General features: G+C 47.3%; 1 protein-coding gene across 3 annotated transcripts; it reads left to right on the top strand.

Moving 5' to 3' along the window:
• The first annotated feature begins 961 nt into the window (after positions 1-961).
• On the top strand, positions 962-27,780 carry SEC23B (SEC23 homolog B, COPII coat complex component). Of its 3 annotated transcripts, none has more exons than XM_058679387.1 (20): positions 962-1,360; positions 3,162-3,399; positions 4,666-4,723; positions 7,746-7,832; positions 8,746-8,982; positions 9,086-9,171; positions 9,570-9,714; positions 10,119-10,277; positions 10,564-10,679; positions 12,220-12,343; positions 14,257-14,337; positions 17,555-17,644; positions 18,218-18,324; positions 19,823-19,976; positions 21,051-21,128; positions 22,852-23,013; positions 24,008-24,094; positions 26,716-26,871; positions 27,160-27,225; positions 27,348-27,780. In XM_058679387.1, exons 2-20 carry the CDS (start codon positions 3,176-3,178, stop codon positions 27,435-27,437), a joined length of 2,307 nt encoding a protein of 768 aa, XP_058535370.1. In that variant the 5' UTR covers positions 962-1,360; positions 3,162-3,175; the 3' UTR covers positions 27,438-27,780. The 3 variants fall into 3 exon arrangements, with proteins under 3 accessions (XP_058535370.1, XP_058535371.1, XP_058535372.1); XM_058679388.1 differs by lacking the exon at positions 962-1,360 and adding an exon at positions 1,374-1,502; XM_058679389.1 differs by lacking the exon at positions 962-1,360 and adding an exon at positions 1,475-1,497.

Raw genomic sequence — 27,780 nt, 5'->3', positions numbered from 1 at the left:
TATTAGCTGTGGTTGTTATTTTTTCACTGCCCCTACTACTGTGCCCGGCGGCATGGCCTAGCAGCTAAAGTCCTCACCCTGAACGCGCCAGGATCCCATATGGACGCCGGTTCTAATCCAGGCAGCTCCACTTCCCATCCAGCTCCCTGCTTGTGGCCTGGGGAAGCAGTCGAGGACGGCCCAAAGCTTTGGGATCCTATGCCCACATGGGTGACCTGGAGGAAGCTCCAGGCTCCTGGCTTCGGATCTGCACGGCTCCGGCTGTTGCAGTCACTTGGGGAGTGAATCAATGGATGGAAGATCCTGTCTCTCCTCCTCTCTGTATATGTGACTTTGCAATAAAAATGAATCATTTTAAAATTTATTTTAAAAAGAAGAGACATAAAGATCTTCCATTTGCTCGTTCAGTCTCCAGTTGGCTGCAAAGGCTGGAGCAGAGCTGATCCAAAGCCGGAGCCTTAGCTTCTCCGGGTCTCCCACGTGGGTGCAGGATCCCAAGGCTTTGGGCCATCCTCGACTGCTTTCCCAGGACACAAGCAGGGAAGTGGAAGGGTAGCAGGGCAGCCGGGACAGGAACTGGCGATGGCATGGCATCCTGGTGCAAGGTGTGGATTTACTCACTGAGCCATCGCGTCCCCGCCCCCCCCTCCAGCCCCCTGGGCCCCCCTGCCTAATTTGAAGGTCATGGTTTCTGCTCGTGCGCTCATTCTGACAGAAAGCGTGAAAACATGTGAAACATGTCGTAAAAGCCGTGTTCGGTGTAGTCCTGGGCGTCCTGCTGACAGCACGAAGCCACCACAGTTAGGGTGATCAGGAAACCTCAGCTTCGGAGGAGCCTTCGACACCTGTACCGGCAGGTGCAGTCCGCGCCCGCCCGCAAACACGCATGCGCCACACCCCCACGGAGCGCCCACGCCTCCTTCGGCCACTTCCGTCGCTTCCGCGGCGCCCCTCCCTCCCACTCACACGTCATTGTTCTGCTTCCTGGTCGCTAAGGCGCTGAGAGGGATTTGCCATGGATGTGCCATGGTGTGTGGGCGAACGCCGGGGGCGTGCCGGCAGCGACTATGGGAGTGAGTCTGCAAGGTTCTCTGAAGCAGAAACGTTTAGGGGAAACGTGAGGCAGCTGTTCCCCCGACGCGGAGGCGTGACGGCCATGCCCGATCCAAGATGACGGCGTGGCTTCCCTAACGGGGGCGCTTCCGCCAGCCCGCACAGAAGTCGCTCTTTGATTGGTCAGTGGATGACGTCCCGGCGTGACGCACAGGGCGCTGGCCAATCCGTTGAGAGCTGAGCTGGACTTGGTGGTGGGAGCGAGAACCCGGCTTTTCCAGCTGTGCGTTCCTACGGCTGCGGGCTGGTGAGTGGGGTCGGGGGGGTACCGAGGGCGGAGGATAGGGTCCTGGGTGCTGCCAGGGGCGCCGTGGTCGGAGAGGAAACCGGAGGGAATGGATAGCGCACGAGCCGGCTGAGCGTACGCCCTCGCGCCAGGAGGAGGACAGGTTTTGGGGTTTCCTGAGCCTTCAGAGTTGGGAGAGGGTGTGCGCGCAAGCGGAAGACAGCAGTCGTCCGTCACAGACAAAACTGGGTCAAAGGATTTAAAGTTATTCATTCGGCGGGGAACGTCTTCGATGCCCTGCCCCTTGGGAGAATTTGGTATAACCCATCTCCCTTGGTGGGGCGGGGGGGATGATGTCCATTGTGCAAAGTCAGAAGTGGTCCCTCTGAAGTGCCGTGTGGTTTATGCAGGCCCAGGTTAAGAAACTGCCCCGGAGGAGGCAGTGGACAAAGGGAAGAGCAGGTGTTACTGCGGAGAGACCTGGGGCCATGGAGTGGAACCCGTACCGTTACTAAGGAACTTGGCTGGAGCAGATGGCGGTTATCCGATGAAGATGTGTTTGCTGAGAACTCCCAGCCGCATTCTCCCACTCTCCTACCCTGCCCCAAGTCAGAAGTGCCTCCTCTGTTCCCTGTGCTCCTGGTTCCGCTTTTGCCAGAATGACTGGCAAAGAGACTTAGAGACTTGGATGGAGCAAATGTTTGCCGTTCTTGTGATCCGGGTTCCGCGCAGGAGACTAATAATTCCTTGGCTTTTCCAGCTTAGTCATGTTGCCTTAATCTGGATTGTTTGCAGCAGGGCCCTTCTGGAAATTGTATGCAGGCCCAGAGTGCGGTGGACACTGGCCCATTGGAATAGCGTAGATTCTTTCATTTACCTTTTTATCTATCTGTCTATCTATCTATTTTAGCTGCTGGTTGCCTTGCACCCCACTGCCTGGGGTGTGTCTTTTAGGGTGTGAACAAAGGATGCTTGAAGCTCCCACTTAAGATGGGGTTGTCTGGGGCTGACAGCATGGTCCGAAGGACTGTCTCCCTGAGCGGAGTCATTGAGTTTGCCTGGAAGTGAGTGTGGTGAAGGGAGGTCGGCTGAGGGCAGCAGAATGGAAGGCCCCTCTGTTTTTGCGTCACTTCCACGTGCAACTACTTCGGCTCTGAATTAGTTCCCACCGTGAACTGGATTCGCAGATCTGCTTCCAATTCTTCACAGATAACCACATGGGGAGAAGATTAAATCAGTAGTTTGGACTGCCTGCAGATTCAGTTCTAAACCTGCCGCCTTATTTCCTCCCTTCCTTCCTTCCTTCCTTCCTGTCTGTGTATCTATTTATATTGGAAAGAAAGATTTGCAAGAGAGAGGGAAAGATCTTCCATCTGGTGGTTCACTCCCAAAGTGACTACTATCACTGAAACTGAGTCATTCCAGGGCCAGGAGTCAGGAGCTTCTAGTGGGTCTCCTACATGGGTGTAGGATCCCATGGCTTTGGACCATCCTCCACTACTTTCCCAGGCCACAAGCAGGGAGCTGGAGGGGAAGTAGAGCAGCCAGGACACGAAGCGGTGCCAGTTTGGGACCCCACCTGGTGCCTGGAAGTAGAGGATTAGCCAGTTGAGCCATTGCACTGGGCCCCATTGTTTCATTTCTTAAGTGGTAGAGGGGAGAGTTGGAGAAGAATCTGATCAGCTGGGAGTTAACTGCCTTTTGGGGGTCAGAAGGAAAGTAGGAGTAAGAGGTGACCTATTCTTCCAGACTCACATGTTAGAGGCCGTCTTCCAGGGTTTCAGTTGGGAATGTGATGTAATGATCAGAGCTTTGTCTTCAGTTCCCTTGCAGACGATGGCAGCCACGTATCTGGAGTTCATTCAGCAGAATGAAGAGCGCGATGGCGTGCGGTTCACGTGGAACGTGTGGCCCTCCAGCCGCCTGGAGGCCACGAGGATGGTGGTGCCCCTGGCCTGTCTCCTAACTCCCCTGAAGGAACGTCCAGACCTGCCACCCGTGCAATATGAGCCCGTGCTGTGCAGCAGGCCGACGTGCAAGGCCGTGCTCAGCCCTCTCTGGTAGGGATTTTTTTCCCATGTGGGTCTGCTTGCTGAATACTGTTCATCACCTACATTTCTGTCACTCTTGAATAAGCCATCCGATCTGGGTCAGTTGTAGGTTTATATCTGAGGAGCAGGTGGTTCGGTTCTGGGAAGGTGAGAGCTTGTGGAATCTCCCTGATTAGCACTCCAGGTGAGATGGTTCTCCTATGGGCATTGCTGGTCATCCACTTTGCTGCTTATTAACTTGCTTTTGGTTTAGCTGTAGACATCATCTGTGCCTTTTAAAGTGTTTTTCAAGAAATTTCAAAAGCTTTAGAACAACATTTCCTGTTTTACCTGTATTGCTGGAAGCACTGGTAAAAGATATTTTAGCTCTTAATGATTTTGTTAGTGTAATTTTTTTTTTTAAATCTTAAGACTAGTGTATGATTTTTCTCTTATAAGTAGGAGCTATTTGAATTTTGAAGCAGGTGGGAAGTGTACAATTTTCACATAAGGGGACCTTTTTCACTTCATTCCCCTCTTAATTTAATGCACCCATCTTCAAGGATGCTCCTACTCTGTTTTTTAATTTGTTAGACATTGAAAGGAGAGGCAAGCTATGAAGCACTGTTTAGACCATTGTAGAAAATAGTGTGGAAACAAGCCTGCCCGCCATTGCTTCAAGTAGGCCACGTGAGGCTGAAGCCAAGGCAGTTTATCCTGTACTTTTCAGTCACGTCACATAGCTGAACAGTTGAGTTATCGGGAAATACAGCCTTTGATCACAAAACTAATAGGCAAAAGGAAGTAAATTATATATAAATCATGAAATTTAACAAACATTTCCTAGGAATTTAGAAGAATGGAAAAGTCACGTGCTGCTTGTTCAGTGCAACGTTTGGAAGGAGATGTGTTGGTGTGCCAGCTAGCCAGGGTTCCAGCGCGGTGTACATCCTGCATGCCTTGGCATGGGGCCACACACAGGAACGTGGCCGTGCTCCTTACTGAGCTTGAAACATACATCGGAATGTTTCTCAGTGTGGAGTGGGTGTCTGGCCTAGCTGTTCCAGTGCTCACAGCCCGTATGGGAGTGCCTGGATCTGGGATCGACTTCCGTCTTCTGACTCCAGCTGCCTGAGAATGTAGACTCCAGGTGTCAGTGGAATGTCCCAGCTGACTAGGTTCCTGCCACCCTGGCCATTTTGGTCATTTGGAAAGAACCAGTGGGCAGGAACTCTGTCCCTCAAATAAATATGAAGGACCTAGTTGTGACTTTTTTTTTTTGTTGTTTTTTGACAGTCAGGTTGATTATCGAGCAAAACTTTGGGCCTGCAATTTCTGTTTCCAAAGAAATCAGGTATGTGAATTATTGTAATGTGTTGGATTATTAGTTGTGCTACTCTGCGAAAGATAAAATTTTGTGTGGTTGTGTTTGTGTGTCACTGGTAACAAGCAGTTTCTGTTGAACTCCAGGTGACAGCCTTGGTTAAGCACATTGGCCACTTGTCATTTTTCTCTGGCTGGATCCGTTATTTTGAGTCCTCGTCATTTGCATGGAGGAAGTATAAAATTTTCTTTCCTTGCAAGTTTTCTGAAGACAGGAAGTCTGTTACCCTAGTAACAGATGTATAGTTTGTGTATCACTTAATTTCAGTTTATTCCTAGTAGATAGTGGATGTCACTAAATTCTTATTTTCTGATCTTTTAGGACTCAAGTCTCAATATTGAGCTTCTTCTAATTCAAAAACTTTTTGAACTACGAAACTGGGAGCTCAAAAATCAGGCGAGACTTTTCTTTAAAATTACCTGTACCTGTGATGGTAGTGTCCTCAAACTGGAGTGCGGTAGTGGTCACACACCTCTGTGTGTGTTTACTCAGTCATCAAATTATACACTTCAGATGGGTGAATTTTATAATACATAAATTGTGCCTCAAGAAAGCTGTTGGAAAAAAGCGTGGACATCCTAAAGTACACCATTTGAACAGAGCCTAAACTGTTGCTAGCCTGCCTGTATTTATTCATTTATTTGACGATCGTATTCCCAGACATGGACCTAGGCAGTGATGAAGTAGACAATGATCAGTTGTTGACTGACTGCATACTCAGAAACTAAGAAGATTCCATTCAATACGTCCCTCCTTCAGTATACCGTCCAGGCAGGTGTTGAGCCTAGCGGTCAAGGTGCCTGTGTTTCCCATGGCAGTTGTATACCATGCTAGCTAGCAGGAGCTCTCTGTCTCTGCTTAAGAATACACCCCCCCACACACAATATTGCTACATTCAGAATTGATGATGTCTATGTTTAAATAATTTGATGTTAAAGGTGTCAAGCAAAGTGATAATCAAGAGCCAGGACTCTAGCCACACTGCCTGGGTTGCACTAGATCCTCTGCTTAACTTCCATTGTCTCCTTGAGGAGGTTGCTTAGTCTCCTCTTGCTGTCTACACCGAAAATGGCAGTGGTGTTGCCTACCTCATGGGATCATTGCTAAGAATTACATGCAGCTGATGGACGTGCAGGGGTTAGAGCAGTGCCTGACGCCTCGTGCTCTGGACTTAATATCCAGTGCTTACCTGCGATCGCCATATGCCAGCTGACGAAATGTGCTCTGGAAGGCCGAGTGTCACCACAGGCAGGCACAGTCATCTGTAATCCTGGTGGGGTGGGGGACATGCAGAAGCGAGCCTCTAAATGAGCACAGTGCTGGAGGGGGTCTGCTCCCTGGAGGGGTCCGAGTGGGCTCAGCCTCTTCTCCCCTCTTTCACAGTGGGTGACCTGGGCCTCTCCCGGTTGCTGGGATGTGGCCAGTGTGGCTGGGCTGACCTTGGTGTTCTCCCATACTTTTTTAAGTGTAAAAAGCCAGACTCAGCTTTGCATATGTGTCATGGTCTCAATTTTGCTTCCGTAGAAAACATCTGAAAGAAATAACCAAGGTCTCCAATAACCAAGGTTGGCCTCTAGTTCACACAGGATTTGGGTTTTTACCTTCTGTTTTTTTAGGTTTTCCTAAACTTGTCAAGTTTCCTACCCTGAGGATATATTCTCTTACTGGTAACAGCCAAAATAAAAACAATCCAGATAAAGATGGTAGCCTTTCCACGTAGACTGTTGCTAAGACAGGTAAAAATCTCAGCCTTTAATTTGTAGGACAGAAAAATGGTTTTTAACAGTGTGTTTTTAAGCAATTATAACCTAAAATTGCTCTGAAAAATAGATAGTTTAGAAGTTACATAAGATACAAATATAAGACAAGTTTACTGGGTGGCATAGTGGTATAGTGCCCTAAAACCTCCACCTGTGGCACTGGCAGCTGCCCCACATTGGATCCAGCTCCTTGCTCTTGGCCTGGGAAAGCGCTGGAGGATGGCCCAGGTCCTTGGGCTGCTACACACAAGTGGAATACCAGGAAGAAGCCCCTGGCTCCCAGCACAGGCACAGCCCAGCCCAGCTCTGGCTGTTGTGGCTATTTGAGAGTGAACCAGGAGATGGGAGACCTCTGTCTGTGTCTCACTGTCTTTCTGTAACTCTGACTTTCAAGTGTAATTAGTGAAATTTTTAAAGAGAGTTGCAGGGCCTGGCTGTGTGGCCTAGCGGCTAAAGTCCTCACCTTGAATGCCCCGGGATCTCATATGGGCGCCGGTTCTAATCCCGGCAACTCCACTTCCCATCCAGCTCCCTGCTTGTGGCCTGGGAAAGCAGTCGAGGACGGCCTAAAGCTTTGGGACCCTGCACCCGCGTGGGAGACCCGGAAGAGGTTCCAGGTTCCTGGCATCGGATTGGCGCAGGACCGGCCGTTGCGGCTCACTTGGGGAGTGAATCATCGGACAGAAGATCTTCCTCTCTGTCTCTCCTCCTCTCTGTATATCTGGCTGTAATAAAATGAATAAATCTTAAAAAAAAAAGAGAGAGAGTTGCAAGTTTTAGGTGATAGTCTTTAATTTTTAGTTAATGTTTGATACATTTTGTTTAAAAGATTGTCTAACTTATTTGTAAGGGTGAATGGAAAGTTGGTCTTTCATCCTCAAGTTCACTTCCCAAATGGCTGTAACAGTGGGGCTGGACCAGGCCTGAAACTCCATCCAGGTCTCCCCGTGGCACAGGGGCCCAAGTGCTTGGCCTGGGCCATCCTCTGCTGCCTTCCCAGCTACATTACTGAGAGGCTGGACCGGAAACAGAAGAGCTGGAACTGGAACTAGTGTTCCAGTGTGGGATGCTGGCACTATATGCAGTGACTTAGCCCACTGCCCTGCGGTGCTGTCCCCCATTATTTCATATTTGGCACTTTCAAAATGGTCATTAGCCATTTTCACAACTGGAAAGTAAAATGTGTAGAGTGAGTATCTTTCAGTTCTAACAAAACAGTGCTTTGTTTTCAGTTTCCTCCGGCTTATACGGGCATATCTGAGATGAATCAACCTGCCGAGTTGATGCCCCAGTTTTCTACCATTGAGTACGTGGTACAGGTAACTTCTTTGTTGTGTCTTTAATGAACATTGCTAAATATGGACTTTCTCTGAAAATCCTGTATCTTTCCTTCCAGAGGGTTTGAAGCTGGGGGTGCGGCAGGTTCCTAAAGCTTGGGTTGTGGGGTGTAGGCACTTACAGCTGTTTCCCGACTGCTCCCCTTGTTCTTGCCGTTGTCTGTCTTTGATCCTTAACCCAGCAGCAAAGCAACCCTAAGAAGCATATCACGTTCCCTCTCTGTCCCGAGGTACCTCTCTGGCAGCTCTGTTAGCTCTCTGTTCCGAACCTTCAGTGCTGCGAAGAGCTCTTCTTTCCAGCCAAAGTGGAAGGCAGGTGTCACAGCCCTGTGTGTGTGTTCTCTGACCTCAGCTCCTGCTGTTGTCCTTGTCCAGCTGTTGGGGCCCCGACGTGTGATGGCCTTTGCTCAGCCCTTGCCCGAGGCTAGCACTTCCCTCTGTCTCTGTGGTTCCCTTCCCGTCCAGCTTGTTGCTTGAATGCGCCTTTCTTGATGAGGCTGCCTGGCCTCTGTTAGTGCGTGAAGCTGCCCCCTGGCTGCCCTCCTGGATAGCACTGTCCCCCTCTGCCTTCCAGAAAACTTGCTCCTTGAGGCAGACAGGAGTCTTGGTTCTTTCTGGGCACTGACTAACATGTCCAGGTCCTGGCAGGCTGCCTCGCACAAAGTGTGTCATCCCCAAAATGTTAAAAAAAATCGTTGGAAACAGTTTTTATGTGTAGTTCATCATGAAAGCATCTAAGGCATTTAATAGGGTAAAGAAGGGTTTATGTAGATGCACTTATGTCCGGAGTTTAAATGTAATTGAAGACTTGATATTCTTACACTTGATGTGCTTAAACAAGAGTTAGTAATGTGTATCTGACACTGACCCTTGTGCTGGTTCTGTTTGCTGAAAGCGGGGTCCCCAGTCCCCCCTTATCTTTCTGTACGTGGTCGACACATGCCTGGAGGAGGATGACCTTCAAGCACTCAAAGAGTCCCTGCAGATGTCCCTGAGTCTCCTTCCACCAGATGCCCTGGTGGGCCTCATCACTTTTGGGAGGATGGTGCAGGTGCACGAACTAAGCTGCGAAGGAATCTCCAAAAGTTACGTCTTCCGGGGGACCAAGGATTTAACTGCAAAGCAGATCCAGGTTTGTGTCCTGCTGAAGCTGAAGCCTGGCTGTTTCTTAGAAGTGAACTTGTTCTCCTCTGCGTGGTTTCTAGGAAATGAGTTCTTGGCTTTGTTTTCTTTAGGATATGCTGGGCCTGAGCAAACCGGCCATGCCCATGTCACAGCCAAGACCTGCCCAAGCACAGGAGCACCCTTCTGTTTCAAGCAGGTGAGGCCCCTATGCACGGTGTCACATGCTGTTGTGGACCTGCAAGATGGCCCACGGGGGTCAGGAAGGCCAAAATTGGCCTCTGTTCTCTTACGGAAGAAAATGCGTTAGAACCATGAAGCTACCGGGCGCTCAATTCTCATAGACGTCTCCTTAGCATTCCTCTGCTGTCTGCCAGTGGCACCCATTTATTCCTGTCAAAGTGACATTTTCTTTTCCTTGCTACACTATAAATTACTAAAAAGTAGACTTTACATTCCCTAGCAAATCCTTGAGTTGTGCGTGTAGCTAGAGATAACCTTGAAGACAGCAGTAGCTGTCCCCTCCAGAAGTCCCTGGATTTGAAGACCAGAGTCCTCTGTGAAGGCAAGATGGACGTTTCTTTTCAACATTCTCAGGTTTCTGCAGCCGGTTCACAAGATTGACATGACCCTCACCGATCTCCTGGGCGAGCTGCAGAGGGACCCATGGCCGGTAACTCAGGGGAAGAGACCCTTGCGCTCCACTGGTGTCGCCCTGTCCATCGCTGTTGGCTTGTTGGAGGTAATTCACAATTCACTGGGAAACCTGTGGCCAGAATTTGATTTGCCGGCCTTGTTTGGAAATCAGTTGTGACCTGCATGTATTAATATAAGTCGGTATTATCCACACTGAAGGAGCCCTTCGATGTTTGGGAAAGACCGAAAATGTTCATGAAAAGCACAAGGGAGGTAGAGCGATGGGAAGGGCTCACAGGAAGCTACTAGAAATGCACAGAACCATCAGCTGGGAGGATGGGCAGTGCTGTCCCCACACACCACCCCACATCAGCATCTGTGTCTGTATCGTTCTGTACTTTGATCAAGATGAGAATCATCCAAGAAGACGGGTCGTGCAGCATTTTTGTTGGCAATGTAGCTCACCTGGAGGCAGGCCGTGTACCCCTAACTTGCTGCTGCCTGTTACAGGGTACTTTCCCCAACATGGGAGCCCGGATCATGCTGTTCACGGGTGGTCCGCCTACCCAAGGGCCCGGCATGGTCGTCGGTGATGAGCTGAAGGTTCCTATTCGTTCCTGGCATGACATTGAGAAAGACAATGCACGCTTTATGAAGAAGGCGACCAAGGTGGGTAGTCGTGAGTGTGGGCTGTCCTGGTGCATTTGGTTACTCCAGAGTGGCAGCTGCCAGCCAGAAAGTTCCTCATTCTGAGACTTTGTTCCAGGCCTTGGCTGCTGCTCAATTACTGCTCCCCCTGTCTGACCTTGTTTGGAGTGACAGCTTTAGAACTGCTGAAAGTGTTTTGAAATTGGAAACCAAATCCTTATTTTTCCCTTTCCATATTCTTTGGTATATTGAAGCACATCTTGGAAAAATGGCAATGTTTCCTAAAGTGTGTTTCCTGTCTTCATAGCATTACGAGATGCTCGCTAATCGAACTGCTGCCAACGGCCACTGCATTGATATTTACGCCTGTGCCCTTGATCAGACCGGGCTTCTGGAGATGAAGTGTTGTACGAATCTTACTGGGTATGTTGCCAGCGGACCTGTGGGGAGAGGGAACTGCTGTGTGAAGAAAGCAGAAATCAGTGATGGGGACAGGGTGTAGACAAGGTCACCTAGGAGCACTTTGCGGTAGAATGTAGGGGCTCTCGGGGTGCAGGGTGCCTGGACCAACAGCCTCGGGGTTCCTGAGAGCTGACTAGCCGTGTGCTCCTCAGCCTTTGTGCCAGTGCTTGTGAATTAGATGCTGTGGGATGTACTGTCCAGGAGGATGACATACACCTGCAACCGTAGTGATGATAACGGGGACTGGGCACTGGTCTAAAGTCAGCTGCATGTTAGAACCTTAGAAAACTTGGAAAACTACTCTTGCTTTGGGTCTTGTCCTCCGTGGATTCTGATTTCTTAGCATGGAGTGTGACCTGGGTATCTGCATGTTAAAACATTTTCTAGTGATTCTAACATGGAGCAGAGTTTAATAGCTCTATGGCCCCAGTCCTGCCAGAGAGCTTATAAAATGCTGCACCATGAGCCTCTCCGTTGTAGCTGTGTAGGGAGGGAGTGCATAGATGGAAAATCTTAATCTCTGCAACTCTACCTTTCAAACAAAATAAACCTTTAAGATATAAACTGAAGGGTATGTTAATTTGAGGCTTCTTTAACTTTTATTTGCAAGTAATTACAGAATCACAAGTTATAAATGTTCAGAGAATACAGATGATCCTCCCACTTTGTTCATCTGTTTTCTCGCAGTGGCGGCATCTTAAATGCAGTCCAGGTCCTGGCGTGGTAGCCTTGCACACGCCGGGATCTTATATGGGCTCTGGTTCATATACTGAGGGCTGACTGTGCAGTGCTCTTATTCACTCAGGAGTTAGCCTTCTGGCAACCTGCCGGCAGCACACAGATGTTGGGACTCCCCAGTGGCTGTCACAGTTTCTTAGTCACATCATCACTTTGTTTCTCCAGGCTGGCCAGCATCGATGTTAATAGTCTAGCTGAGAAGGGGCTGGTTTCCCTGCAGGTCCTGCCCTGCTGTGGAGCCAGAGGAGCCGTCTGTTTCCTCTGTTCTAGGAGAGCTGTCGATGGGGTAGGAATTAGGAGCAGCACTGGAAGGGCAGTCGAGGTCAGCACAAAGCCTTGGGACCCTGCGCCTGTGAGGGAGACCCAGAGGAGGCTCCTGGCTCCTGGCTTGGGATCAACTCTTAGCTCTGGCCATTGCAGCCACTTGGGAATTAAATCAGTGGACAGGAGATTTTTCTCTGTATCTCTCTGCAAATCTGGCTTTCCAATAAAAAATAGGTAGTTCTTTAAAAAAGAAAGTAGGTTCGAGTCCTGTAATTGTAGAAATAATGTTTAAACTACTCTAATTTTCTCTATCAAAATACCTCTTGTCTGGCATGTTTCTGTATGTGTGGTTGAATACTTCATAATATATTTGATATAGAATCTAAGTTGGGTTTTACTAGTGTTACATGTGTAGTTTTTAGGCTGTAATTGTAAATACTGAGGGGGAGTTTCAATGGCTTCCTTCATGCTAGTGTTGACTTTCTTTTGTCTTACCTAGAGGCTACATGGTGATGGGAGATTCTTTCAACACTTCACTCTTCAAACAGACATTCCAAAGAATTTTTAGTAAAGATTTTAATGGAAATTTTCGAATGGCATTTGGTGCTACTTTAGAAGTAAAGGTAAATCAGACTTTAAAATCTTCATGGCATCAAAGTTAGCCCTTTGTGTCTGCATTTGCTCATCTATGGAATCAACAAACTGAATCCAAGATGTTTGGGGGAAGACTTATTTGTTCTGCACCTATTTGGCCTTTTTTTCTTGTTGTTTCCTAAGTAATATAGTGTAACAGCTATTTATTTAGCATTTACGTTGTTTGGGGTTTAGAGTAACCTAGAAATGATTTAAAGTATATGGGGAAATATGCGTAGATGATACGCAAATACCGTGCCATTTTCTACAAGGCACTTGAACATCCTCAGGTTCTGGTATCTGGAGGGGAGCCAGGAGCCAATCCCTCATGGATCCGAGGGCTGACTGTGCAGTGCTTGTTCACTCAGGAGTTAGCCTTCTGGCAACCTGCCGGCAGCACACAGATGTTGGGAGATCTGCTGACAGCCACCCCAGTGGCTGTCAAGTTTCTTAGTCACATCGTCGCTTTGTTGTCCAGGCTGGCCAGCATCAGTGTTAATAGTCTAGCCAAGAAGGGGCTGGTTTCCCTGCAGGTCCTGCCCTGCTGTGGAGCCAGAGGAGCCGTCTGTTTCCTCTGTTCTAGGAGAGCTGTCGATGGGGTAGGAATTAGGAGCAGCATTGAGACCAGAGGATAGGGGACTTCGCTGTGGCCAGTGTCCCCCAAGCCGGCATTGGGGGACACACATTGCCCAGAGCTGGGATTTGTGTTCAGTGCCTATAGAAGAATACACAGCATTGAGAGTTTGTTCCTGAGGGAACTCCTGGCCCTCTATAGTTGATTCTGAGTCAACTAAGAAAACATTGAAAGGGGCCATTAGAACATTTGATTGGAACTAGTACTTACAGAGTTTGTGATAACTGTTAAAGTGTTTAAGTTAAACTTAAATAAATGTTTGAATTTTTTAAGACTTTTGTTTTTTTGAAAGGCAGAGTTACAGAGACAGAAAGGGTGGGACAGAGAAAGAAATCATACACACCCAGGTTCACCACCTGATGGCCACAACAGACAGGACCTGGTTAGGCCAAAGATAGGAGCAGGAGCCCAATCCAGGTTTTCCGTATGGGTGCAGGAGCCCAAGCAGCTGGGCCGTCCGTCACTGCCTTCCACAGCAGGGGGCAGGATTGGACTAGAACCTGAATCTACACTCAGGTGCGATGTTGGCATCTCAGGCAGCAGGTTTGCATGCTATGCCACAATGCCAACCCCACTTCTTTTTTCTTTTTAATATGAAGTGGAATGGTTATTGTTAAAATGAATTCACATTTAAAATGTGATGCTGCTGTAGACTACTGCCCTGTAACGCCAGCCTCAAAGAAATAAAAATGCATGAAACAATAAACTAAGGACTGCCTGATGACTTGGTGACAGAGTCAAGAGTTTGCATGCAGAGCTCTATGTTCTGAATTATTTTGGATAAATGGATGGATGGATGGATGGATGGATGGATGGATAGATAGTCACTCACTCACTCATTACACTGAGTGACCTTGTCATTATGCTGAGGGTCATGAATTCAGTATTTTTAGCAATACAAAAAAATATGTTCACTGATTAGAAATATGTAAATGATTATGAATATACATGGGATTGAGAAAAGATACTGTTGATTGAGTTGTTCTTTATCTAAATAATTTTAGAATTTAAAGTGCATTGACAGAGCTGAGAATGCCGTATCGTATTCATGTGGTTTCTCAAGGCAGATTTTATTCATATTTTAGTCAGCTCATTGTGACCTTAGAAAAGCTTGTGGCACAGTTATTATTCTGTAACCCATTTGGGATTTTCTCTTGGTAGAATGATAATGTTCCCATGTTTTCCTTCTGCATTTGTGTTGTGGCCACCAGGATGGCAGAGTGAGGCTCGGTGAGCTTTAACTTTATACTCTTCTGTAATTTGTTTTAGACCTCTCGGGAACTGAAGATTGCTGGAGCCATTGGTCCATGTGTATCTCTGAACGTGAAAGGACCGTGTGTGTCAGAAAATGTAAGGAAAACTCTGCTATCCTCACTCTTACCTCCTGCCCTGTTAGAGGTGTTGGAAGGTGAAGCCTTGCAATATGTCACCAGTGGAGTGTGTCCAAGGGAGGAGAGAAAGGCTGATCCTTTGGGACCACCACAGGGCTGAGAGCCAAGGTTGTTTGCATTGGTCCATCTGTCTGGCTCTCTGTCTTATAGGGTCGGGGGAAAGGAGGCATGGGGAAGGGAAGCGTCTTTGCTTAGGGCTGGAGCTGACCCAGGAGCTGCAGCCCTGGTTCCCCTGACTCCTCCACTGATGTTTGGGTTACTGGGCTGGAGAGTCAAGGGTGTTATGTTCAGTAGCAGGCAGGCATTCAACAAAATCCTTCAGGAATAAGCTTGTCTGTTCTTAAGCCTTGACATGATGCCTTTGTTCTGCTCTTGGCTGATGATGAGCTGTCCAGAGAGAGCAGTCTGAGTTGTTTCCCAGCAGAGGTTACAGTTGTGTGTACACACAGGTGTGTTCTCCAATGGCATGTGTTGAGTGTCTGTGAACACAGGGCAGGCTGGTGGCCTTGCAGTAGCCTTTGCCTGCTGCATGTACTTCAGTGGCCAGGCTATGAGCCATTTGGTCTGGTGCGATCTCCCTCTGCAGGCCACGTTCTTGCGTCATGCCCTTCCCCATTACCCTCTGGGGAAAGTTGAGCTGTAAGGCACGGGAGCGTTCAGGTTTCCCACTCGCTAGCTCTGTGGGCCAGGACAGACTTGGTGGTTCTCTAAGTCATTGTCTGGGATAGCGGTGTCTATTCTATAGCATGGTGAGCAGGATTACGGAGATTGTTGAGGGGAAGCAGTTAGGGCAGCACCCAGCACGTTGGCAGCATACCCGGAGTACCATGTTTCATGGCATCACCTTGTCTTCATCACAATAAGCATTCCTGACTATACAGATTAGACTTACTGAATTTGACAGAGACAGTTTCAGAGAGCATTCCTTGAGTCCTGGGTGACTCAAAGTGTTGCCCAGTAGCCCACCTCAAGTGCACCCAGAAGCGCACTAGAGTGGACAGCTGGCCTAGTGGTTACGGCATGGGTTGGAACACTCCTGTTGCATTGACTGCCTGGGCTTGATTCCTTGCAGAGCCTGGGAAAGCAAGAGTAGTAGCTCAAGCAGTTGGATTTCTGCAACCCACATGGCAGATTTAGATTGAATTCTTATATATATGTATATACATATATATATACACACACGCACACATACACATGAATACCTGAATATCATTATTTTTTAAGATTTATTATAATGAAAAGGCAGATAATATTTACGGAGAGGAGACAAAGATCTTCCATATTGCTGGTTAATTCACAGATGGCCACAACGGCCAGAGCTGCAGGAGCCAGGAGCTTCTTTTGCATTTCCCAGGCCTTAAGCAGGGAACTGGATGGGAAGTGGAGCAGCTGGGACACAAACTGATGCTCATATGAGATCCTGGCACTCATAAGGTGAAGGTTGAAACATTGAGCCATCATCCCGGCCCCTGGGTTGAGTTCTTAGCTCTGAACATAGCTTCTCTTGCCTCAAGAATTTGAAGACACTGGAGAATGTTCCTGTGAATGGGAGATATTTCCTCTCCATGTTTCTTTTCACTTCTCCTTGACTCTTAAGTTTAAAAATATGTATATATATATATATTATATATATATTATATATATATAATATATATGTATATATATATATTATTTATATATATATATTTTTTTGATATTTCTTTACTTAAAAGCAGTAAGAGAGGAAAAAATATCAGAGAAAGAGAGAATATTTTCCATCTATTCAGTCCCAAAATGGCCACCATGGCTGAGACAGCCCCATTCAAAGCTGGAGCTTCAGCTGGGTCTCCTGCATGGGCAACAGGGGCCCAAGCACTATGGTCATTTTCTGCTACTTTCCCAGATGCAGGAGCAGAAGGCTGGATCAGAAGTGGAGCATCTGGGACTCTTAAGGGATGCTGCTGTAGCCTGCTGCCCTGTAACACCAGCCTCAAAGAAATAAAAATGCATGAAATAATAAACTAAGAAGGACTACCTGACGACTTGGTGGCAGAGTCAAGAGTTTGCATGCAGAGCTCTATGTTCTGAATTATTTTGGATAAACAGATGGATGGATGGATAGATTGATAGTCACTCACTCACTTGTTACACTGAGTGCTAAGGGACTAGTGTGTGTTTCCTGGCAGGGCTTTGGAAGAGCACCTTTTCCCAAAGTATTTTCTAAGAACATAAAATTGGCTTGATGAAGAACTTAACCTCGGCCTGGCTACTTCCTGCTAAGACATTTTTCTGAATTAATGCAAATTGACCAGCTGTTTCAGAGGTATTCAGCCATGAATGTTTGGTTTGGGGATGCAAAGAGAAGGAAAGTAAGTTTTCAAACATTCAGGAACGTATTTAGAAGAGTATGATGAATTTCTGTATACTTACCATAGAACGTCAAGAGTAGTTAACTTCTAAAACATTACTCTCACCAGAGAAAGATCTTTTGTTCTCTAGGTCACTTCCCAGCTGCCACCAGTAGGCAGAACTGAGCCAGGCTGACACTGGGAGCCTGGAACTCCATCTGGGTTTTCCACACAGATGGCAGGGTCTCTGGTGCTTTAACGTCCTCTGCGGTCTCTCAGGTGCACGTTGGCAGGAAGCTGGACCTGGAGTGAAGGAGCCCAGACATAGCCCAGATACTCAGATACAGGCTGTGCACGTTGCTAACTGCCGTAACAAAACCACTGTGTCTAACACCCAGGTTATAGATCGCTTTCACCTAACCTGAAAGAATTGGGTAGAAATTTAGTAGTTATAGCTAATATTGTGTAACTATTTTCTTATTCTGATAGTGATGATGAAAGAAATGCATAAAACATAAAGCTTACTAGATGATCCTTTCTCCTACTGTTTACTTCTCCCAACCCTGACTTAATTTGTTATGAACTTCAGTGTTAGATACCATTTATGTAATATATGACACAGTGGAGACTGGCCACACCATCAACATAACGAGAGGTTCCATGGTTAGATACTATAAATCCAAGTATTAGGCCTTTTTCTGCTCTGTAATTGTATTTTTTCAGAAAAAAAAAAAATGTTTTAGACGTAGATTTTCCCCTGAAAAGTGATGTTCTAAGTTGCCTGTCCTTCAAGCGTCTGGAGTTAACCACAGGCTGACATGTGTCTGTTCCTTCTTTTGCCCCTCCCAGGAGCTGGGTGTTGGGGGCACAAGTCAGTGGAAGATCTGTGGCCTGGATCCTACCTCTACCCTTGGCATCTACTTTGAAGTTGTCAATCAGGTGAGTTGGAAGTAAAAGGAGTTTTATTTTGGTGCAGAAATATCTAGAATCTGTGTGTAGTTTCTTCATAATATGTTATTTTCTTTGAGTGTGTTCATTCAAATATTTGTGGCATAACCATAAACTTAGGAGAGCAATGACTCATGCCAGCCATTGCAATGTTAATTAATGCTTTGTTTCAGTCTTTCTCCAATGTTTTCTTACGAAAAATTACTATTATACAGAAGGCTGAGACAGATGTACAGTTTATGCTGACGTGCCCACAGTCTGGACTCTGTAGCATCTCACTATATTTACTTAATGCATTTCAAAGTAAATTGGAAATCATAAGTGCAAATTGATCCCTAACACTTCAACATACATATCAGTCTCTTGAGTTCAGTATCAAATGTGTTGGTGCCGTGTGTGTGTGTGTGTATGAAAAATACACAGATCCTAAGTGCATCATTCAAAGAGCATAAAAACCATGCTGTCCTGGCTGTGGCCATCCCTTAAGCACCCAGTGGGCGGGCCTGGGGCTGTGTTTGAGTTCCACCTGGAACTGTTACAAGGTGTCTTTCCTTTATCCTGCAGCACAACGCCCCAATCCCCCAGGGAGGCAGAGGCGCCATCCAGTTCATCACACAGTATCAGCATTCCAGCACCCAGAGACGCATCCGCGTGACCACCATTGCCCGAAAGTGAGCATGCGCAGTCTCCCGACTGACATTTGTCCTCTGAAGAGCTGGTTTAACCTCTGTTAGTTCGCTTTTATGATTCCACCAGTCCTTAAAGTTACCTACCATACATCCATATAGAGAAAGGTGCTTCAGAGTTTGTGAAAAGTGCATGTTATGAAAATGCCATGTAGGATTTAAACAAACAAAAAAAATTATACCAAAATAAGTTTATTATTTTTATTCCATTTGTCACAATTTTTTTTTAAAGATGTGTTTATTTTTATTGGGAAGTCAGATAAACAGAGAGGAGAGACAGAGGAAAATCTTCCATCCATTGATTCACTTCCCCAAGTGGCTGCAACGGCCAGAGTTGAACTCATCCAAAGCCAGGAGCCAGGAACCAGGAGCCTTCTCCAGGTCTCCCACATGGGTGCAGGGTCCCAAGGCTTTGGGCCATCCTCAACTACTTTCCTAGGCCACAAGCAGGGAGCTGGATGGGAAGTGGGGTGGCTGGAATATGAACTGGTGCCCAAGTGGGATCCTGGTGCGTGCAAGGCGAGGACTTGAGCAGCTAGGCTGCTTCTCTGGGCCCAGCCACAAGTTTTTTGAGGTAACCTTGTACATGTGCAACAGCTATTAATGTTTGAATATCTGTATTTGTATCCATCTATATGTGTATGTATATATTTCAGTGGCTGCCTTGTATTGTATAACATGCATGGATGCATCATTCCTCTGGAAGGACATTTTGCATCCTGCCAGCCGGTCACCCTCACAGAAGTTGAAATTGTCCCAGTATATACTCTGCCCAATAGTGCAAGGAAAGTGCCCTGCCTCCTAAGTAACCATGGGTATTTTCAATCTTTAACAAATAGCAAGCAACATCTCATTGTAACTTGTATCTTCCCCTTTATCAATAGTTATGTACATTATCAATAAGTTGTGTCCTCATTCATGCTTATTGTCCATATGTATTTCGTCTGATAGCCTTGCCCATTTTGCAAAACAGGTTTCCTTTTCTTGTTTACTACTTTACAGAAACTATTCTGGAAATAGTTTATTATTAGGTTTTCTGCCCACATCTGTTTCTGGTCAATGTTGATTTTTATCTATGTTTGTGGTGTATTTACTCACCTGGAAAACTTCTGTATGTGTTGATTCTTTTTTTTTTTTTTTCCTGGAGTGTGATGCTGGGAAGTTATTTGGTGGATTTGTAAACAGGTTTTTAAGCAGAAAAAAAAAATGGAACTAGCAATGTTGCACTGAATATTGGCTTGCATGGTGTCCTGTGGCCCACGGGGAAGTGCTCCTCTGTAATTTTCTTTGGAGTGTCCAGCTGTCAGAGATCACGTAAGGCCCGCTGAGAATGTACAGAGAGCCCCTGTGACTCCTGGGTGAAAGTGAAACTCAAATCTGTGTGCTCTGTCATGCAGGAACAGGATGTGTTTCTTTGTCTAAATGGAGATCTGCCTTTCTTGTCTCTTGCACATGACTGTGACACTGACGCTGGCGTCGGCAGTTGGGCAGATGCACAGAGTCAGCTCAGGCATATTGAAGCCTCCTTCGACCAGGAGGCTGCTGCCGTCTTGATGGCACGGCTTGGCGTCTTCCGGGCCGAGTCTGAGGAGGGGCCCGATGTCCTCCGGTGGCTGGACCGCCAGCTCATCCGACTGGTAAGTCGGGCATAAGAGCATTACGTTCAGACTTGATCTCTGCTCTGCTTTTTTGTGCATGTGAAATATATTTGTTTATTTGAAAATCAGACTTAGAGAGAAGGAGAGACAAAAAGAAACCTTCCCTTCCTGCTGGTTCACTCTCCAGGTACAACAGCCAGGGCTATGCCAGGCTGAAGAGCCAGGAATTTCACTGGAGTCTTCCATTTGGGTGGCAGGGACCCAAACACTGGGACCTAGGCCGCTTAGCATAAAGCTGGGTGGGGAGTGGAGCAGCCAGCACCTAGCAGCGAGGAGCCGCCGGTGAGCACATGGCCCCTTGTCACCTGCAAAATGCAATACATGGCAGCTGGCCGAGGCATATGGGTCAAAGGCCCGCATCATCTCACAGCCGGCGTAAGGGGTGAATTTGGAACCGTGAGACAACAGATCTCCAGTTGGCACTCCACGCCTCTGGTACATTCGCAGCACATATTCATGGTCAGAGGCAATGCAAAGCCTCATGAGCGAAACTGTTTTACTTTGTTTGGCTCAAGAGTTACCCTTGCCATTGCATGAAATCGTTTTTCAGGGAGTGTCAACATTTCAAACTCAAGCTGAAAACTGCTCCTAGAATTGCCAAGAGGAGACATTGAGTTTCTAAGAGGTTGGCAAAGCCTTGGGAAGTGAACCTTGAGACATATTTTTTTCCCCATTGATTTCTTTATAAAAAGAAGGGCAAAGTTTGAAGGGCAGTTAGAGAGAGAAGGAGAGACAGAGACAGGTGCTCCTTCTGCTGGTTCACTCCGCAAGTGGTCATAATGGCCAAAGCTGAGCTGATTCAAAGCCAGGAGCCAGGAGCTTCTGTCTAGGTCCCCTACATGGGTGCTGGGTCCCAAGGACTTGAGCTGCCCTTCGCTGTTCTCTCAGGTCAAACACAGGAAGCTGGATGGGAAATGGAGCAGCCAGGACTGAAAGCGATTTCCATTTGAGATATAGGTGCTACAGGAGGAAGATTATGCTGTTGTGCCACTGCACTGACCTCAGATTTTTTTTTTTTTACATGTTGTTTTTTAAATTATTTTCTTTCAACAGTGTCAGAAATTTGGCCAATATAACAAAGAAGATCCCTCTTCCTTCAGGTTATCAGATTCCTTCTCTCTGTATCCTCAGGTAAGTAAGACTTCCTTTTACGAACTTGTGCAGAGCAAGTAGATTGCAGAAGACGTGACGCTCTGTGTTTTCAGGGTCATGTGAAGTTGTGTGCCATTTCCAGCCTCCGTCAGTGGAGGTTATTCACTGAAGAGGCAGACCCCACGCCCAGCAGCAGACAGTGCAGCAGGCAGAGAAGAGAACATGGGTGCATGGAGTGCCACAGGAGGCCAAGAGGGTCACACCAAATCTCTGGTTTGCAGAGGTGCTGGGTGAGCAGCTAGCTCCCTTGGCAGTAAACTGAGAAAGATAAGTGTAGCAGAGTGAAATAATCATTATTAGTGTGACAGATAGGAATGTGGCAGGCACTTTGGAATGTGTCTAGTTGTGGGTTGCATCCTAAGTAGGCTGTGAAGGTAACTGCACAGGGCGTGAGCCAATCGCATGGCTGCCTCTGGACATGGGACGAGAAGAGAAGTAGGTGGAGCAGAAGGCTGCTCCATTAACGTGGGTGTCCAACTTTCCTGAGTGAGCAAGGAGAGCCGAGCTCCGCAGGTGGCTGGGAGGGCTCCAAACACACAGTCTCCAGTGGGCTGCCACACATGTGTCCAGTGCTTTGTAAAGTGAGTCAGCGGACAGCAAGAGCCTGTGCGCAGTAGGTAGAGGCCAGGTGTGATGGTGGGAAGAGTCAGGACATGGTTCCAGCTCGTGCCCCAACCCTGCTGGTCTCAAATGAGGTCCCCGACCCCGTGACTTTCCCATTTCCTCCTGTGCCCAAAGAGGGTGTTGATCTGGAGAGGTGGTCTGGTTAGAGCTGGCCATCCTCTCCTCAAGGGGTCTTCCTGCAGAGCCAGCACGTAAGACATAGGCCCCTGGTGCTGCTGTGGTTGTGCTCATGCACCCCCCACACCCGCCAGCTCTGCACAGCTCCCACCAGCAGATGAGCTTTGCCCAAGGAATTGAAGGTACAATCTGTCAGGACAGAGGGCCCTGGCTGCACAGCCAGGTGGCTGCTGAGGAGCCCATCATTACCTCTCAGTAGCGTGGTGACTGTGGGCAAGTTGCATTGGCCAACCCTCTGTGCGAGGGTCTCCTCTTCTGTAACTAAGGGGCTTGAGGGCTTGTTAGAAGAATTAAATAATTCTGGGCTAGCACCCTGTACCTTGCACATAGATACTATTAAATGCCAGCGCTTTAGTATTTCATGTTTGTGTTCTGAGCCTCAGGAAGGTATATGCTTCTCGAAGAAGCTTGTTTTCACGTCTGGCTGTTCTGCCGAGTGAGCTGAAAGTCTCCCCACTCTTCCCACCACCATCTAATTCTTGGGGTGAAGACCGTGAGCTCTTCAGCATTGTCTCCCCTGTATACCCGTCACTCTGGCTGCCAGCTGGGGTCCTGAGCTCCCCTCTGCATTCCCATGCGTGTGGTCCCTGATATGTGGCTTTCAGGGTCCTTACCCTGGCTCCATAGCTCTGGGAAGTGTGCTGGCCTGTCACCACCCAAAACCTAACCCCACACCACTGCTTAACATGAGAAGACGCCCCAGATACCTCTTTCCATGTAGCCTGACTTCTTGAGCAGCCCCAGGTCTCTGGAAGTCAGTGTTGCTCAGTCCATCTGCTTTCGCATGGAAGCTTCAGCTTAGAGGTCTCTCCTAGAGGCTGGGCTGAGCTGTGTGAGCGCTGAGGCGTGTGAACTGGCAGCTTACAGCTCTGTGCACTTGTCTGTTCCTCTGCGCCTGCAGTTCATGTTCCACCTTAGAAGGTCTCCGTTCCTTCAAGTGTTTAACAACAGCCCTGACGAGTCGTCCTATTACAGACACCACTTTGCCCGGCAGGACCTGACGCAGTCCCTCATCATGATCCAGCCCATTCTCTACTCCTACTCCTTCCAGGGGCCGCCTGAGGTAGGTGTGTGCACGTGTGTGCGTGTGCACCTGAGTGTGTGCACGCTCCCACACATGAATGCACAGGCTTTCTGGAGACTGGAAATCATCTAATTTTGCTTATGTTTTTTGTTTTTCCTGGAAAATTTACTTTTAGATCGGCGTTATTTAAGAAAAAGAGAAAAGGTTGAGTTTCTATAGCAGTTAAGCCCTGTTTTTGAGTATTGGAAATAGTCACAGGCAGAAAAGGACATGTAAGGCTATTTGCATACAATTAGAATAGAGAATTAGGTAATACAGTGGTCAAGAGTAGACAAAGAAATAAGTAACCTTATAGTCACAAAATTTAGCAAACAGTTACCTGAAAAAATAAAAATAGCAAGTTTTGTAAGTGGTGTTTTCGAAGAAACCTGCAAAAACAGAGAACCATGTGGAAATGTCAGGTCACTATTTACTATACATGAGTACATATTTTCCATTTTTACTTAATGTATGCTGGTTTCTTTTGTTATTTAAGTAACAAAATGTATGAAAAATACATTTCATAGTAAACTTGAAGAACTTGTAGTAAGTACTATTTTCCATATTGGCGTCCCTATTCTCCCCCTTATTTACAGCTGTGGTAGATTTGAGAGGAAGTGAATGTTCCCGAGTGATTAAACGTATTTTCAGCACACAACAGTGTTTGCAGTGATTTCCAGGCCCCAGATGACAAGATACTATGCTGCCCCTTCTGCTTGCTAAGGAATCACTTAGAACCCCTGAGCTGCAGGTCAGAAGATGGCAGTGTGGAAAAGGGGCACCCCAGTGTTGGGGCCCACTTGTGAGCTGTCACCTCTGTTGGGGATCGAGCCTCGTGGGTGTGAGGCAGTGCTGGCGTCTCTGTGGATCAGGCCTCGGGACGGGGCCACTGGGCGTCCCTGTGGATCGGGCCTCGGGACGGGGCCACTGGGCGTCCCTGTGGATCGGGCTTCTTCAGCACCGGGCCATGCCTGCCATCTCTCTCTGTCTTCAGCCTGTGCTCCTGGACAGCAGCAGTATCCTGGCAGACAGAATTTTGCTGATGGACACCTTCTTCCAGATTGTCATTTACCTTGGAGAGGTGAGAGGAGAGTCTTATTTTCTTCCTAGTTACTGATTTAGAGCTCTTTTCAAAATGACATCTGAAACAGGAATTTGAGCTTAGAAAATCCAGAATTTATTATGGTGAGTACATTCATTGGCTTTCATTCTGTTAATAAAGTCTTGTCAAACACCCTTAGGGTGTTTGTGTGTTTAATAAATAATATGTGCTGTAAAAGAAATCTTGGAAGGTCCTTTAAAGTACTTTCTTCTTGCTAAGTACTTATTCAAATTAGTTTGTTTTTCAGTAAACTTTTTTTTTAAAGATTTATTTATTGTATTACAAAGTCAGATATACACAGAGGAGGAGAGACAGAGAGGAAGATCTTCTGTCCGATGAGTCACTCCCCAAGTGAGCCGCAACGGCCGGTGCGCACCAATCCGATGCCGGGAACCTGGAACCTCTTCCGGGTCTCCCACGTGGGTGCAGTGTCCCAATACATTGGGCTGTCCTCAACTGCTTTCCCAGGCCACAAGCAGGGAGCTGGATGGGAAGTGGAGCAGCCGGGATTAGAACTGACGCCCATATGGGATCCCGGGGCTTTCAAGGCAAGGACTTTAGCTGCTAGGCCACGCCGCCGGGCCCTCAGTAAACTTTTTGTACCTGCTGCTGGCATCCCAGTTGGAGTGGCACTTGGGGTGAAGTCTTCCTCTGATGATATGAGGTGACCCCAGGAGTGTTGCACTAGGAGGGCTCCGGTGCCCTCAGCGACAGTTCTTTCCTAAGGGGCCCTCATGGTCTGAGAACGGAATGACGCCCCTAGAATGATGATGCATCATCCTGGGGGAAAAGAAAAACAAAAGCCTGTTAGTTGAGTGTTACTCTCAGTGATGTTTGTTCTTGTTTTTACCCCATGAATTGCTTTGGGGATTCATTTAGCTTTCTAGTGCCTGAACATTAGGACTGACTTCAAGGGCCCAGTGTGGTAGCCTAGTGATTAGAGTCCTCACCTTGCATGTACCGGGATCCCATATGGGCACCAGTTCTAATCCTGGCAGCCCCACTTCCCATCCAGCTCACTGCTTGTGGCCTGGAAGGGCAATTGAGGATGGCCCAAAGCCTTGGGACCCTGCACCTGCGTGGGAGACCAAGAAGAGCTCCTGTCTCCTGGCTCTGAATTGGCTCAGCTTTGGCTGTTATGGCCACTTGGGGAGTGAATCATCAGATGGAAGATCTTCCTCTCTGTCTCTCTTCCGCTCTGTAAATCCAACTTTCCAATAAAAATAAATCATTAAAAAAAAAAGAACTGATTTCAAATGTCCTGACAAAATGCCGCTTGTGTGTCAGAATTTCCCCCAAAATGTTAGGTAGTAATGATGCCAACCACTTGCCCCCAGTGCTAGACTGTTGGAAAGGGCAGGCTGAGAGCCCTGTGCTGACCAGCTGCCATTCCCACTTGTTTCTTGGATGGCAGTGCAGATGACATTAGCTTGCTTTGCCTTCAGCACACCTCCTGTTGACAGCTCTGACATTCATTCTCACGCACTCACACATCTGCTAAGTCCCTAGTGCAGGTAAGGGGTTCTGAAGCAGAAAAAATACTTAGAAAAGGCAACTGGCAGCTCAGAAAGGGAAAGCTGACCACAGGAGGAGCATCCGAAGAGATATAGTATCCATGAGCGTGCTGCAGAAACTCCATGGACAGCTGAAAGCAGAAGATAATTATTTCAGTACAAAATATTTTTTGAAGTTCATGGATAGTTCTTTCATAATTTACATTTCTCCTGAAGTTTTTTGGAGACCACACGCAGGGATATAAAAAAGTTTTGCGCTGAAATAAGCTTACTGTTACTTGCAGTTTGCACAAGCTTTTGAGTGTGTGTCAGTCGTTGTGTTGTTAGAACACACTAGTATGTCAGTTTCCCATTTTCCCTCTCCCTTGCCCTCTGTAGTATTGCTGACATCACATGTAAATACACTGCAGTTTCATTACAAATACACATGAATCGGTTAATGAATATCTCTTGGTCTCCTGTGTGTGTAAGATATTTCCTGGAGCAGTTGTTGAGGAATGAGATATAAAATGTTTTAGTCTAGTTGGAGAGAAAAGCAGTGTATACATTCCACATTTTACTCCAATGCCTCTTCCTCATAGCTTAATTCATGGCGTTAATCTATGTGGTTTTTTATCTCCTCTGCCAAGAGAATCCCATCTCAGGGTTCAGTGAGAGGAGCCAGCAGCTCTGGGTGTGGAGTGTAATGTGTGCACTGTTAGCAGACAAAGGGCAGGAGTTTCCAGCAGGGTGCTGGTGAGACCCCTAGCTGCAAGGGGTGGAGCAAGAAACTAGACTGATGGGGAGCAGTGGAAGCGGGAAGGCCACCAGTGCTTGGCCTGACTGATCCGGGAGCTTTATTAACGCCTTGGTCCATACAGGTCGGCAGGCAACAGCAGGTGTGAGTGATGGATGAGCCATGCAGGTGATGTGTCCTAGGTGCACTGTCATTGCCAGGTCCAGCTGCTCCTCCTAGTCAGTTCTGCTTTGCTTTCCTCGGTCATGGGTCACTTCTGGTGGGAGACTTCCTCGCTGGAAATGGTGGCTCTGGAGGCTGTGTCGTTGCAGCATTCCCCCAGCAGTTTTGGTGGTTTTCTGTTGATGTAGACCATAGCCCAGTGGCGGAAAGCTGGATACCAGGACATGCCAGAGTACGAAAACTTCAAGCACCTGCTGCAGGCTCCCCTGGATGATGCCCAGGAAATCCTTCAGGCACGCTTCCCGATGCCGCGCTACATCAACACGGAGCACGGCGGCAGTCAGGTGAGTGAGCTGCCTGGCTCCAACAGCCCTGTGCCTCACCGTCTGTTAGTGGAGCTGCAGAGCCAGCCAGGTAGTTACTGTTTTATGTAGTGATATAAGCGGCATTTAGTACTTATTTCATGTTTTGTGCTCTTTCACAAAAAGGCAAGACAGTAGGCTTCCCCAAAGAAATAGGTTCCTGTGCCTTAAACAGAATTTCCAACTTAACCAAAGAAATGTAAAGACTTTGTGTTTTTTCCTACTGTGCTGATGTTAATGTCACCTTTAATGTTGAATTTTTTTTTAAAGGCTCGATTTCTTCTATCCAAAGTGAACCCATCTCAGACACACAATAACCTGTTTGCTTGGGGCCAGGTAAGAACTTGGTCAGTGTTTGGGGAGGAAACCAGGCTATTGCAGTCCCGTCAGTGGTGTGTGGCAGAGAAGCCTTCCCACTGTGCAGTTCCAGCCAGTAACCCTTTCTCTTGATGTTTCAGGAAACCGGCGCGCCCATCCTCACTGATGACGTCAGCTTGCAGGTGTTCATGGATCACCTGAAGAAGCTGGCTGTGTCCAGTGCCGCTTGAGCCAAAATGGGAGCGGGAGTGGGAGGAACCCGTTGGAGGATGTTCACAGTTGTCTGGGAAGGCTTAATGAGATTCCTTTCACTTTCCTGGTGGGTTTTAGTAGGTCATAAAAGGGAATTCTGAATGCAACCCTAGATGATAATTTATTTGTATTCCTGATCTCTGCCCTTTTTCCTGCGCCGTGAGATGATAAGGTCATAACTGGTGGTATTGTACATGTTTATGTTGTTTTTGGGATCCTAACTTTTATAGTTTATATAAAATCAGAGGTCATGTATTTTGGCAGCTTGTTTAAATGAAAAAGCTTAATCGTCCTAATGGAAATAAATCTGAAAAAAGCACA

The sequence above is a fragment of the Ochotona princeps genome, chromosome 22 (genome assembly GCF_030435755.1).
Source record: "Ochotona princeps isolate mOchPri1 chromosome 22, mOchPri1.hap1, whole genome shotgun sequence".
Lineage (NCBI taxonomy): Eukaryota > Metazoa > Chordata > Mammalia > Lagomorpha > Ochotonidae > Ochotona > Ochotona princeps.
The sequence above is the reverse complement of the archived record's forward strand: the minus strand, read 5'-3'. Positions and strand labels throughout refer to the sequence as shown.